At 43.0% G+C, this 13514-nt stretch overlaps 1 protein-coding gene across 4 annotated transcripts in view; it reads right to left on the reverse strand.

The window, feature by feature from the left end:
* Positions 1 to 3052: 3052 nt before the first annotated feature.
* Positions 3053 to 13514, reverse strand: part of mon2 (MON2 homolog, regulator of endosome-to-Golgi trafficking) — a 34394-nt gene continuing 23932 nt past the window's right edge. For 2 of the 4 annotated variants that reach the window (XM_013270537.3, XM_005451054.4), the window contains 14 exons: positions 12292 to 12467; positions 11602 to 11764; positions 10726 to 11019; positions 10427 to 10625; positions 9610 to 10253; positions 9094 to 9237; positions 8114 to 8131; positions 7403 to 7531; positions 6174 to 6364; positions 6036 to 6096; positions 5821 to 5944; positions 5388 to 5595; positions 4301 to 4383; positions 3053 to 3856 (listed from right to left, as the gene is read on the reverse strand). In XM_013270537.3, the coding sequence (XP_013125991.1) occupies positions 3693 to 3856; positions 4301 to 4383; positions 5388 to 5595; positions 5821 to 5944; positions 6036 to 6096; positions 6174 to 6364; positions 7403 to 7531; positions 8114 to 8131; positions 9094 to 9237; positions 9610 to 10253; positions 10427 to 10625; positions 10726 to 11019; positions 11602 to 11764; positions 12292 to 12467 (2598 nt within the window). In that variant the 3' untranslated portion in view covers positions 3053 to 3692. The remainder of the gene's footprint in view (positions 3857 to 4300; positions 4384 to 5387; positions 5596 to 5820; positions 5945 to 6035; positions 6097 to 6173; positions 6365 to 7402; positions 7532 to 8113; positions 8132 to 9093; positions 9238 to 9609; positions 10254 to 10426; positions 10626 to 10725; positions 11020 to 11601; positions 11765 to 12291; positions 12468 to 13514) is intronic. The other 2 variants (XM_013270539.3, XM_013270538.3) reach the window with 1 other exon arrangement.

A 13514-nucleotide genomic window follows, 5' to 3' on the forward strand; every position in this document is an offset into this window, starting at 1 on the left:
CTCTGTGTTGCTCAGTGATCCATAGACCGGCTCCCTTTACAGTCAGGATATGATAAATGGTGTTTGGTTTTGCCCTCCAGGCTGGATTACTTGCATTTCTTACATGGGGGAGTTATTTGAATATATGCAACGCAAGCCTGTAGGACCTCTGCTCCACGGGCCTGATAACTACACCTCTCCACTGTGCTCCATTTACCAGTCAGAGGCTTTTGCAAACACAAGGCGCTCCTACTTTACAACCTACGTGTGTGTACGGCGAGTAGCCGGCGTAGAATTTATTGTGTAATGTCAGCACAGATGCTAGTGGGCAGAACTGTGGCCCAGGAAGAACATAACTCTATCATAACACACGATCCAGCGTGAACTCATAAATATTTCATGGGGAGTCTTCTTGGAAGGTCAAAGCAGAATTCAATCTTCAAGTCAGAGAGTCGACTGAATGAGTGGCTCGCTCTCATCTCAGGATGTGTAGGGAGGGTGGTGGGGTGGGGGTTAATCGACCCAGGCTCCAAGCCAATCAAAGCTCATTACCCATTCTGGTCCACACCCCAATCACGAGACCCCTGACGGCTCGTAGTGATGTGTTACAGAGCAGAGCCAGATGCTGCTGGGCAGCTGAGGGAGGATTTCAAAGGTTAACTCGCAAGGCATGGCTGACATCCGCGAGGACACCGCTGCTTAACCGACTGTGTGTGTGTGTGTGTGTGTGTGTGTGTGCGTGCGTGTGTGGAGGAGGAGGGGGGGGGGTCCGGATCATGTGGTGTGACTGTATGTGGACACCACAGAGGTTCACCATTCAGATTTAGCACGATAGGCAGAATACATGGAGAACACAGTGCACGTTTATGCCCTGCTTTTATATAGGAGAGATGTTTATGTACAGGAGAAGCACACACAGCCTTGATGGTATGCATTCTTATTAACAAAGAAGTCTGGGGAGAGCAATAAAGCCAGCTTGTGTGCATCAGAGCAGATGTACTGTAGGACACCTCTGTGGGCAGCAGCAGCCACGTCACTGCTCTCCTCATAGCAACAGTACTGTTGACCTACATGCTTCCTACATAGCCCACTCCGCCCGAGGTGGCGGAAAACTCTGCAAATCTATAGCATACACACTTCCTCGTGCATCTTAAAAAGGAAAGAAAAAAAAAAAGGTGCATTTCTTTTTTTAAACTTGCTAATTATATGACTACACATGCCAGCTTTCTCACCCATTCTCCAAAAAATAATTCAAATCTCACACAATAAAAATTAAAAATACATCGACAAAAGTGCTCCCCCCTCCCCACAGTCATTGACTATTTTATTAGAAGAAAAAAACATGATACAGTAATTAAACTGCTTCAGCTTAGAAATCAACGGTAAGCAGATGTCCTTGTTTAAATTACAGCTTCAAATACACCACGAGAGGCTAGCCTGCATAGCTAGGTGTGCATTACCTGGAAAAACCGTCTAACAGCGCTGGGAGCTGGGCTTTTTTCCTCTCCCTCTCTCTCCTTCGGCTGGAGTGGAGGCACCAGCACTAGCAAGGCAGTAGCTTGCGCAGTCATCTCCATAGCGGGCAGTGTCTCAACCCAACCAACAGCACAAACTACTACCTCAGCCAGTACGTGGTAATGAGACGAAAACGAGGACAGAAACAGTACAAAAAATACCGTAAAGGGACAGAAATGCCCCGCTTCGCCGACGAAAGCAACATTCCCACGCAGCCGAAGACGCTCCGTCCTCTCTCCCGCTTCGCTCTTCTTCTGAATCTGTGCAGACTTGAAATAAGAGGGAAACCCCGCCCAAGCAGACTTACTCCCCTTTGCTCTCCTCCTCCTCCTTCCTCCGCGTGTTCAGTGCAAACCACAAAAAGGTCCTTTCCCCTCATATGACCCACTGCATAATCCCAAGCTAGGGCTCGAGGACCCCCAGGAGCACGTTGAGAGACAGCAGTGCGGCCCATCTTTAATGTAATGGTGGTTTGGTTTGTAAAATCGTGGGTGACTGAAACTGTTTTAATATTTTGTGTCCAAGACGCCTCTGCAAAAAACTATAACCCCACCTGCTGTACAGAATACACACATCACGACTCTCAATGCTCAAAAAGAAAAAAACATCTATTTAAAGCATTTGTATCGATATGTAAAATAATAAGTACAATCACTGTAAAAGATGTTATAATGGGATGGTGTAAAGAATTCTGTGTTAACAAAAGGTTAATAATAGATACTTAAATAAAGACGTGTTGACCATATTGCAATATGACAGTCAAACTGCTCATTATTTTTCTCCTAATTTTGTCTAATATGTCAGGTGATAGAGAAAAATAGTTCAGGGTCTCAGTTTCAAATGTGAGCTTTTCTCCTGAAACCAGTAATTTATTTAGGTAAACAAGCTTGTTCCCTACATGCCAGGCTGTTATTTGGCTATTATCAGATGAGTTCTATATACGTATAAGGTCGCCACAGACTGTATATAAAAGATGGATATAGTCACAGGTCTGAAAACTGTGGCTTATGGATTCTTTCTAATAGCCAGCAGAGGGCAACTCTACATTTAAAAGAAACCCAAATGCTTCTCTTATATTTGCTTAACTTGATTTATGAGTTACGAGTAAAGATTTTATCTTGTTATTCTATGATATTCATTGCTAGCTTCACACAATTTATGCAAATTATGTTCCAATTTAAAACACACTGTAAAACAGAGCACCAATGCAGGTCATAGACGTGTAGATGTAACTGGCAGGTCACCACCTCGTAAGCGCGCTGCATCACTGGTTTCAGTCAGATCCACGTCTCTCCACGTGTCTCATTTCAAAAAACTTCCAAATTTCACTTTGCAAACTACAGTGGCTGTCTTCTTTTATATACAGTCTTTGACAGAGGGCTACAAGACAACAACACAGCAGGCCTTTAGACATCAACACTATCCACTTACAGGCCAAAGGTCTCAAACAATGTCAAGCCAGGATGACTCAGAAATATCATTTGTGTACAAAGTGGGATATCTGGGCTTAAAACGCATTTCCATCACATGCACTGTAATTGAGCACACTCAGAGCTGCTTGTAGAATTGTCCCATTTATTTTATACAGACACATACATCCCTTCTCCGATGGCTGGCTAAAGATGACATGGAATGTTACAGTAAGATTTGTTTTCTTGCATAAAATCCTCACTGTTGAAAATGTTGCAAAAGATTAAATGTTCATTTCTTTTTAAGATCAGTAAAGCCCCAGTTTTTTGTTGTTTTTTTTTTTTTTTGCATTTTTCTCTTAATAACATCATTAACACTTTCACCACACACTGTACACTGATGCAGTCTCTTCAGGAGAACAAAAACTAAACCCAGAGGCAACACTGCTGTTGTTTTTTTGTTTTTGTTTTTAATTCTCTGTAGCTAACAGGCAAGTGCAGCCAGTCTATATGAGTGTGAAAGCGGGGGGGTTGGGGGCTGGCCCATTATCAGCTCACATGAAAAGCATATGAAAATGTGCATGAAGGTCGGGGTCAATGGTGCGGTCTGAGGCAGCCTCGATATCGCTGTTCACCGTGGGTTGCTTCATGTCACCGTAGAGTTCACATCCGTGCACTTTTGAAGTGCATGAGTCGAGTCGAGTCGAGAAGACACCTTCGAGATTTCTTCATTTAGAAAGAAGACCAAAAAAACTAAACAAAAAAATGCCGGGTTGCGAGCGCGCCTGGTCAGGACTCTCCGTTCTGGACTTTGGAGACGGGTGGCTGCATAAAGTCTTTAAAGGGCCCCAGGGCCTCCTTCAGGGCTGAGCTCACCTCAGACGATGAGCACGTAATGCACTCGACCAGTGTGGGGTACAGGGCGATCACCTGAGCCCACGTGTTGCCATCCACTGCAGGAAGTAAACAAGAGAATATCAGAAAAGGAGGAGGGAAGAAGGAAGGGAATATGAGTTGTGAAAAGAAAGCAATCAAAGAAGCAATTTGCTCGATAAAATTCCTACAGGCACAGGGAAACAAGTTTTGTTCTGAATAAAGGCCGATGTAATGCAAATATGTGGAAGGGCACTTCACAAACACCATTTCACCATGTCTTACTTCAATCTGCTGCAGTTATAATAAATTGTATTTTCCCTTCTAACTGACCTTGCCAGAAACACAACCAACACTACAAAGAATGGGCAGAAAATGCATCTGAAACAGTCCCGACTGTACTCTGATACATTTATCTCAAATGACTGAATGACAGATATGGTGGCATTTTTGCATTTTTTGTCTTTTTTTCCTTTATTATCTTTCCAAGACTTATTTATCCATTTTTATTGTTTGATACTCACCATTCTCTGGCTGTGTTTTTTTCAGGGAGTCCATCAAAGTGCTGATAGCTTTCAAGACAAAGATAATCTCTGTCACTTGTTGCCTAAAATGAAAAACAACAAAGGCCTTGCTTAGCTACAAAGGCACAGAAGTGAAAGAGGCAAACGGCGAGGGCGAGAGCCAATAACATATAGATAACACTATTTATTACATATCTACTTTTTACAGTGGTTTGTATATTTGTGCATTTTATATATTTTTTGTCTGTTAATACTGTTCATATGTATAAAGTGCTGCAGAACTGTGATTGTTGGTCAGTGAGCGACAGTTCTCTGGGTGAAAATGCAAAGGGTGAGAGGAGAATGGCTACACTGCTTAAACCTGATAAGAAAGAACCAGTAACTCTAAACAAAAATATTTTTAATTTTAAAATATAATTATTGTTGTTCTCCATGAATCTTCAAACTTTAGTTTTACAGCAAAAGAAGAAAAACATGGTAAAGTACATCGTTATTTTTAATTAAGATGTCATATTACAATTATTTACTTACTTAGTGGCTGAATGTTACGCTTGATTAATTTCTGACTTTTCAAGGTTCGGCCAGCGTGCCGGCTCAAAATTGAAAAAACTTAATTCAGGAATTTTTGGTTTTAAATAAGTGTTAGACAGATTTCTGAGATATTTGTGTTTTGCTGTTTTAATAGATGCTCTAATAGATTTGTTAAGCTCTGCATGTACTGTTTTATTGCAGGCCCTTTTTATTTAACCAATGTTGTATTTATACAGTAGACATAAGAATATAGTTTACTTCTCCCCTCTCTCCCTTTGTTATTTTCTCTGCTTGTGGTGCAGTTTACCCATGGGCATCTTTAACTTCCACAGAGTCTTGGAGAAATGTGGTAGAAGTATGGCGGTTTTACATTGTTTAGAAAGGGAAATAAGAGATAAATGAAGCCAGGGCTGGTCTTGGTTTTGCATTTGCTAAATCTCCCAGTGGTTAAAGTGTAGCATTACAGTCATCAGAATTGATGGCCTCTTGGAAAACATGTAAAACAACACACACTAACAAAAGCACACACAAATAGATGCCCATGGTGGCTGGGTACCTTGGTAATGGGCAGCGTCCACTCAACCTCTCATCCTCTACGTATCGTCGGAGAACATCCTGGGACCTCTTGAGGAGCACGGAGAGTGCCATACGAGAGATGTAACCCTCCTGCGGGGTGGAAACCTTGTTGCTGAAGGAAAACTGCAGCAGTGTCTCAAAACACACTTTGGAAAACTCCTCTCTCATCCGCACATCTATCTCTGCCTCTGTTGGAGGAAATATTTTCGATTGACAGTGAGAGGACTGACAGAGTTTGGCTGTACTGCTCAACACATGCACAGTTGTTACTGATAAGCCGCAAGAAAGACTCTGGCAACAAAACAAGGACCTAAATTATGATTCCAACACTTGGCCAGCATGCTGTTGCGCTAGTTTCAGGAATACACAACTGCTAAAACCAAAGCAACTTAGCTGCCAGAGCCACATATTACCTGTGAATGAGGGGGACTGTGAGTGAATGGATCCTTTATTCAGCATGGCCATAATCTGGCCAACAAAGTCTTTGGGGATGAAATTGGCAAATGGTAAGATTTCTGTGCTGATCAGCTGGACCACCTAAAATGAAGAGGGAACGATGATGCAAACTTGGGGAAAACTCGCAAACTATTTGGAGATATATTATCAGAGTTTAGAAACAAGCACGTACCTCTACATCGATGGCTTCATTCTTCTGAAATTCCTGGATAGACACGTTATCTGGAGGAGTACTGTAACAGAACAACAGTTTTCTGCTTAGAACCTCTGAAAGTTGCACAATAAGCATGTGGGTGGGGGAAATCTCTACCTTTTGGTAAAAAGAAAGTCTTCAAAGGCATTGGCCAACTCTGGCCACATAGTGTCAAACTTCCCGGATGAGGCATGCTGCCGTGCCACAGGTAGTCCAATGGACAGCACCTTGAGTAGAGACGACACAGCGAGCTTCCAGGTGCTCTCTGACGGACAGGCGTACTTCAGACTCAAGGGCATTCTTAAAGTCTTGAAGGCAAAAACAAAAAAAGAAAGCTCATGAGACTGAAACACAAAGGAACACTTAAAATTAATCTCTACAGCGGTGCACGAAAACCTTTCAACCCTCTTCCTTTTAGACAAAAACAGACAGAGTTTATATAAGTGGAGAATGTAAAGACGCCTCATCAACCTCCAGAGAAAGTCAGCCACCGTCATTTTAACAAAGTCATCTTTTTTCCAAGAGCAGCTTGGCGCTCCTTACAATGACATTTCACAAATACCAGTGCTTTGCTTCTTGAGCATCTCTCTGGTAAACTGACTCATTTCAGTTTTGGGTTTCTAATAAATTCACTGAGAAGAAAAGAGCAGTTAAACACAGGTGTCAGAAGTAGGGGGGAAAAGGAAGACTGGCAGATTTGAGATAAGTTGGGCCTTTTTGATAGCTTACACTGACAGTATCCTTCAGTGTTTGATGGACTGAATTTGGAAAAAAAGTTTTGAAAATACTGGGAACACTTTGCATCTGCCTGCTGATGTACAGTATGAACCCAATATTACGATCAATACAGTGAGGTCAAAGGGCAATCAAGTAAAATCTGCCCAGAGGCTGGAGGTCTCTCAGAATTAACAAACGATTTCAAAACTGAAGAGGTGTATTGCATAGTACTAAAGTTATGTTCCTCCACCCATTTTTGTAAACTGAATTTTCCAAATTTTCACACCAACTTGTTTTCCAGTTTAAAATCCTAAAAAGGTTGAGCAGGTCTGTAGGTCTAATAAAGAAAACTGTTTCAGTTTCAGGTCCCAATCAGCCCAAATAGCAAAGAGAAATTTAAAATGCATGCCATGAAAGAGTTCGGGTCTTAGGAGGTTAAAATGAAAGAAGCATTCTCGTGATATTCCACACTGGATGAATATGCAGGGTTCAAACATAATTGGGTGGTCAGCAGAAAGCAGCTCAACAGTAAATTTCACTGCACTAAACAGGAACAGTGATAAAACACATCAAACATTTACTCTTTCTCACCATCACCAACAGCGAGTACACCACCCAGGGATAAATACCTTAATGATATTCTGCAGAACTTTTTCATTGATGACAGCTTTGTGGCAGGCTGTTTTATGGTACAGGTCCACCACCACCTCCAAGGAGCGCTCAGCAAAGGGCACATAGTTTAAGGCAACCCATTCTGCCTGTAGGGGTAAAGAAGATTTAACAAAAGAAAACCAAACAAAACAGGAATGGGCATTATGCTCGCCTTCTGGCAGCGCCACGGTGAAAGCATTTGTTTCCAAAAAAAAAAAAAAAAAAAAGACACACTTTGCATAAGTACGCAAGTAACACGCCATTTTATTTTTAAACTGCAGTCGCTATTAGTTGGCTTCAAGCTTTGTTAGGTTTACAGTACCACAACTGAAACGTTACAGCCAAACTAAAGATTTTATTCTACAAAGTGTGTCTTTAGGAAATAGAAAACAGAGCCACAAGTATGCATATGAACAAAAAAAAAAAAAAACCATCAAAAGTCACAAAATCAACTGAAAATGAACTCCACAGAGGGAGGTGGGGCTGTGCACACAGAGGCAAAACCACCAGTTAGTGACAGGCAGAGAAAGAGGGGAGCATGGAGTGAGTGAGAGACGCAGATGAGACGCGAGAGCCTACCATGCGGAGTGATATCTCATCTACCGCAGAGGGTAGGTCATCACCATTCAGCACAGCTTAGTACAATTACAGAGAGGGGGAGGGGGGGTGAGAGAGATGATGAAACTCACCGGCGCAAACAGCTGGATCTAAAATGGTTATCCAGTGAGTAGTTCGAAGAAACAGAATGAGACAAGATTGAAATTAAACCGATGTTTTATAGTTGTATCAAATCTAAAGTGCGTCTCTCAGCTACGCGAGATCCCAAAATCTGGGCCGAGGGAAAAGAGGGGAAAACAAAACAAAACAACCTCCCAGCAGCACTGAGGACATTTGAGGCACTCTGACATCAGGACTGAATAAAAGCCAAGAAGGCAATAAAAAGACCACCCATAATGGTGTTTGGCTGGGTGAGAATTTTGTTTGACCATCTAACTTAAACAATTTAAACAGATTCAGATCAACACAAATGTCCAGTTTACTGTACCTCGAATGCAAGACGGACACACGGCCAAGATTTAAAACAGGCAGGGTCAGGATTTAGACCGACTCCATCAGTCGTTCAGTATTTGATCGAGATGCAGGAATAATGCTTGACGAGCTACGCTTTTCCAGAACTTCCAGGTTTCCAGAACAGCAAGGATTAAGAGACTCTGACGTCAGACTCATTTAAAAATACTCTGTTTTTGTCACTTCAATAGTCTTGCTCAACATTACTGGGTGCCTTGGAAACACTTACTTTTTTCCTTTTTTAAATGACTATGAACTGTGCTGGACTGAAGCATTTCTCTGGCAACCTCCCAGCATAATGAATCATGAGGGAAGGAATTTGAGGAAGGAATGGTTTGGGGCTTCTAATGGGGGTCGAGAACAATCTGTCAATCTCATGAAGAGGCGTGACAGAAGCCTTATAAAGACAAGACTGACGGCAGAGGGAGTGGAAGGGGGACTTCACGAGCATCAAAGAATAGATATGATCTTATTTAGAATGGCTGAAGAGAGGCGGGTGAATAACAATGTGCGTCATCCAACAGTCTAATGAAACAAACTGTAAAAGCAAATAAACTGCAATGAAAACCAAATATTTAGATGTCCGTTTTTCATTTCCTACCTGGTTGTATTTGGCATTGGCCACGTGTTTGGTTTCCATCCTGCCGTACTGAGGCGGCTTGCAGGAGAACTCCACAAAAAGGAGCAGCTGTTCGAAGATGGCCGGGTACATGACCTGCAGGTTCTCCGTGCCCACACAGATGGCCTGCAGCAGGGAGGGAAGGGAGGAACAAACACTGCTGACTTCCACCACAGGACTGCATATTGCACAATTTAGCAGACTGACACTTTCTTTTCTTTCCTGGGCTGAATAGAAACGAATTGGGAGTAATTAACTTTAAACTGAAAGGGCCTATGTTTGGTAGGCATGCTGAAAAAATTTAAGTAATTAATAAGGAAAGAACGAGATGCAACATGGGACCTTCTGCTGGATTTTAACAAAGGATGGTTACATGGCACACATTTTACACTACTATGTTAACATGACCCCGCTCTTATCTTGATGCTACACTGTAGCACAAACCACCTCACATCAAACTGCTAAAAGCTTCACTGGTGGCAATATTCCTTCTCCCACCTTCTGCAAAACATCCAGAGCGGTGAGCACGGCTTCCTGCAGGTTGGTGAGCACTGCCTCAGTATATGAGGGGAGGATGAAGGGTGAGGCATCGCTGCTGATAGGCACGGAAACAGCCCCATGAAGGATGACCCCTAGCTTTTTTAGATCCTCCATACTAAAGTTGGCTTTGATGTGCTGGTAGAGTGCTGGAAAAATCTGGATCAATGCTGTGAGGAAGGGCTGGCTGGGGATAAAAGAGAGCTTCTCTGTTGGGCCACTAGGTGGCCTTGTGCTGTCCGTTCCCATTCGATACCACGTGTTCCATGCAGACCACCACAGTGCCGAGTCCTCCAAGGCCGACTCCTCCCCTGGCGGGGGCGCCTGCAGCTCGGCTCCGTTGTACCGTGTCAATCGTTCCAGTAGTGAATCTGAACGGACCAGGGGTCTGCCAGGACCGGACGCTGACAGCGGGTCAATGAGCACTGGAGGGACGCCCATTGCAGCAAGTGCGTCGCCCGCTTTGTCCGAGTCTTTAACAGGTGTAACGATCTGAAGGATTTCCTGAAAGCTCTTCAGGGCAGCCAGGGAGACCTCGTTGTTTTTGCTGAGGGCAGCTGACTGAATATGGTTCAGCAGCACCTCCCAGGCCTCAAAAAAATCACCTGCAGATACACAGCAGAAGATGGCAGCATGGAAACATTAGCCCTCTGATATTTGACACCATTTTCAAAGACGTCCTGAGCATTAATGGCTCAGAACATATTGACAGGTGTTGAAGCAGAAATGCACCAACTGCAATCTGCTGAATGTCACAGAGCATCACGTGTGGGCTCACCTAGCTGCTGAAGGAGATACCGCCTTGTGTTGAAAATGCGCGCCACGCCCGCTAGCGTCAGCACCCACGTCTCCGCCCACTGTTTCTCGGCTGTGTCGCGCGAGTGATGGATAAGGATGTTCCCACCGCCTGACTCGATCTTCTCCTTGTCTGCTGTGGTGGAGGACGTTCTCACACAGTCGAGCAGCTGGAACAGGACCTGGAGGTGACGAGTGACAAAACAATCACGTACTGTCAATTTTACATTTTTTCGTGTTTTTCTTTTTCCATCTTATATGGAGACGTTTCTGGGATTGTACCTTCCACACCACAATGTGCCACGTTGGCTGCTGGAGCAGGGTTCCGTGGGCAGCAATAGTGGAGAACAATGTCTGGCCGGCGCTCTTACGCACAGCAGGCCGCGGGTCCACGCACAGCTCCCCAAGCTTGGCATACAGACACAGCCACAGGCAGTCAAAGGGAGGGGCAGGGTGGAACGGCCTGTTGAGGGTCTCTCCTTTCTCCTGGGCCTGTTTCTGCAGCGCTTCCTCCTCCCTCTCTAGCTCCTGTGTGATGGCTTCTCCCCTTTGGAAGAAGTAGTCTGAAATGTTCCACTGTGGGTAAGAAAAAAAAAAAAGGAAGTGGGGGTATAAATTAGAGAGAGAAAGCAGTAAGATGCTTCTGATAGTTCTGCTATCCATTACCATAAAGTAATCTCACAGGAACTGGCACACTCCAAGAGAAATAATCCGGCAAACCACAGATCAATAACAGGTTTTGTATGTCCTGAATCCTGCATAAAGCATCTATCTAATGTTATTAGAAGACTGTTGAGTTAGAAGAAAATAATACGACAATAAATAAATAAATAAATAAATAAGAAGGTGGGGAACTGCAATTGTTTGATCGTATTAAAAAAAAAAAGGGTTTCTATTTGAAAACTAGTGTTTGAAGAGTAAAGCCGTGGGCCACCTGTCACTCCTTCGCAAGCAAGAGTCGTCCTGCTTCTCCTTCACAGTTACAATCGCACTTGCTAATTCACCAGTTACATCACATTACTCTGCTAGTGGACTCTCAAAAAGCTTACTTGATTGTTTAATTACAGGTGGCATCTGACAGCAAAGCATGAAAAAAAAAAGTCTTGACTGATAATCCTTTATAATAACTACCACAGCTGTACACATCTGTAATCGTACCAGTAAGCCGATGGACGTGAGGCTGATGTTGAGCTCTTGGTTCTGAAGGCCAAAGCTGCCAGCTACATCCACTACAATCTGGAGGCACGTGCAAGGCATGGTGGGAAGGAAGTCTGTCACCACCAACTGCAGGCACTGGAAGGCGGTTCGGATCAATGACTCACTAATGACGGAACAAGACATGCGGCACGCATTAGTTTCATTAACTATGTGCAGTGTAACTGTGGACATAAAATCACTTTAAAATTCTTTTTTAATGATTTATTTTCACCAAGGCAGCTTGCTCTCTGGGCATCATTTACTTTTCAGGGAATAGCACTGCATAATATGAATAGTATTATTTCTTTGCATAGAATTTTTATATAGATAAAGATATACAGCATTTTGTCACAACAAAGACAGCAGAATCTTAAGCATAGTTTTAAAGATAAAAGACATTTTATGAAAGTTTGACATTGGTGAGGTTAGAGGTCAAATGCAACATAATGTTTTCTATATGTGGATAATAAACATCACACAAATTTTAATGGACTGCTGACACGACCACGCTCTACATCCCAACACATTTTTATCAAAATGCATTCAAAACTTTTCGAGCTATTGGGTTTACAGACAGAATCACATGCACACATGTACACTTTACCACCTCCTTGGTGGAGACAACAATCTCCCCCTCTATTACGCTCTTACCCTTGATCATTGCGAATGGCTCCTATAACACCCAATACGAGGGGCCATCCAGGCCCCAGGCTGTCGCCCTGACTCTGCAGGATCTGCAGGACACACTCGAGCTGTTTCTGCCGGATGTCTGCGTGCAGCACGTTGGACAACTCCTTCAGGGGGTTCAGCAACAGAAGCTGCAGCCGCTTAGGAATCAAGAAAAAGGAGATAGTGATTGACTTACCTGTAAAGTTTTCTATTCATAAATCTGTATTTTAAAAATTTAAAAGAGCAGAATTGTAAAGCTACGTATAACATTCATATTGGAAGGGTAAACTAAAGGGTGAAGTACAAACTGTTTAAAGAAAGATGTGTTTGGACATTTTTTTCCTAATTGGCATTAAACTTTTTAACTCTGCATGTTTGAAAATGAAAAGATTAAGACTTACTGAATTTCCAAACGCAGTGTTTTGATGATGAGTCATTATGCTTAGTAATTTGTTTGGCAATAACAACATGAAGTAGTAAAAGCTTGTCCACATGCAAGGAAATGCTTTAAAAAATATTGTTTCATTGGCTGTCATTTTTATTATTCATATAACCTCCACACATCCTCTTTTAGATAAGGCTTGTTATCAGTCTCACCAAGGTTAAGGTCACAGATTGTGTTTATTAATGACAAGATAAAGTGACTGTGACCTTTCTATCTTTCTGTCGCGGCTTACAGGATGAACATCAGCATCATATACAGGCAAGTATTGTGCTATTCATACACATTCTGCAGTATGTCGATCAGGCATAACATTAAGACCATCCGCCCAAATATTGTGTTGGTCCCCCTTTTCCTGGCAAAACAGCCCTGACCATTGAGATATAGACTCCACTAGACCCCTGAAGGTGTGCTTTGGTATCTGGCACCAAGATGTTAGCAACATATCCCTTACACATAGTAGTGCAAAAAGTCCTGATTGGACTCGTTTGTCTAGGACATCCAACAAATGCTCGACTTGACTGAGATCGACAGAACTTGCTATCAGGGAATACTGTTTCCTATGAAAGGATGTGCATGGTCTGCATGATATTTTGGTAGGTTTTATATGTCAAAGTAACATCCACATGGATGGCAGGACCCAAGGTTTCCCAACAGAACATTGCCCAAAGCATCACACTGCCTCCACGGGCTTGCCTTCTTCCATGGTGCCAGGAGTTCCACAGGTAGGCGATGCTCAGACGCCCAGCCATCCATGTGATAT

This window comes from Oreochromis niloticus, linkage group LG7, assembly GCF_001858045.2.
Source record: "Oreochromis niloticus isolate F11D_XX linkage group LG7, O_niloticus_UMD_NMBU, whole genome shotgun sequence".
Classification (NCBI taxonomy): Eukaryota; Metazoa; Chordata; class Actinopteri; order Cichliformes; family Cichlidae; genus Oreochromis; species Oreochromis niloticus.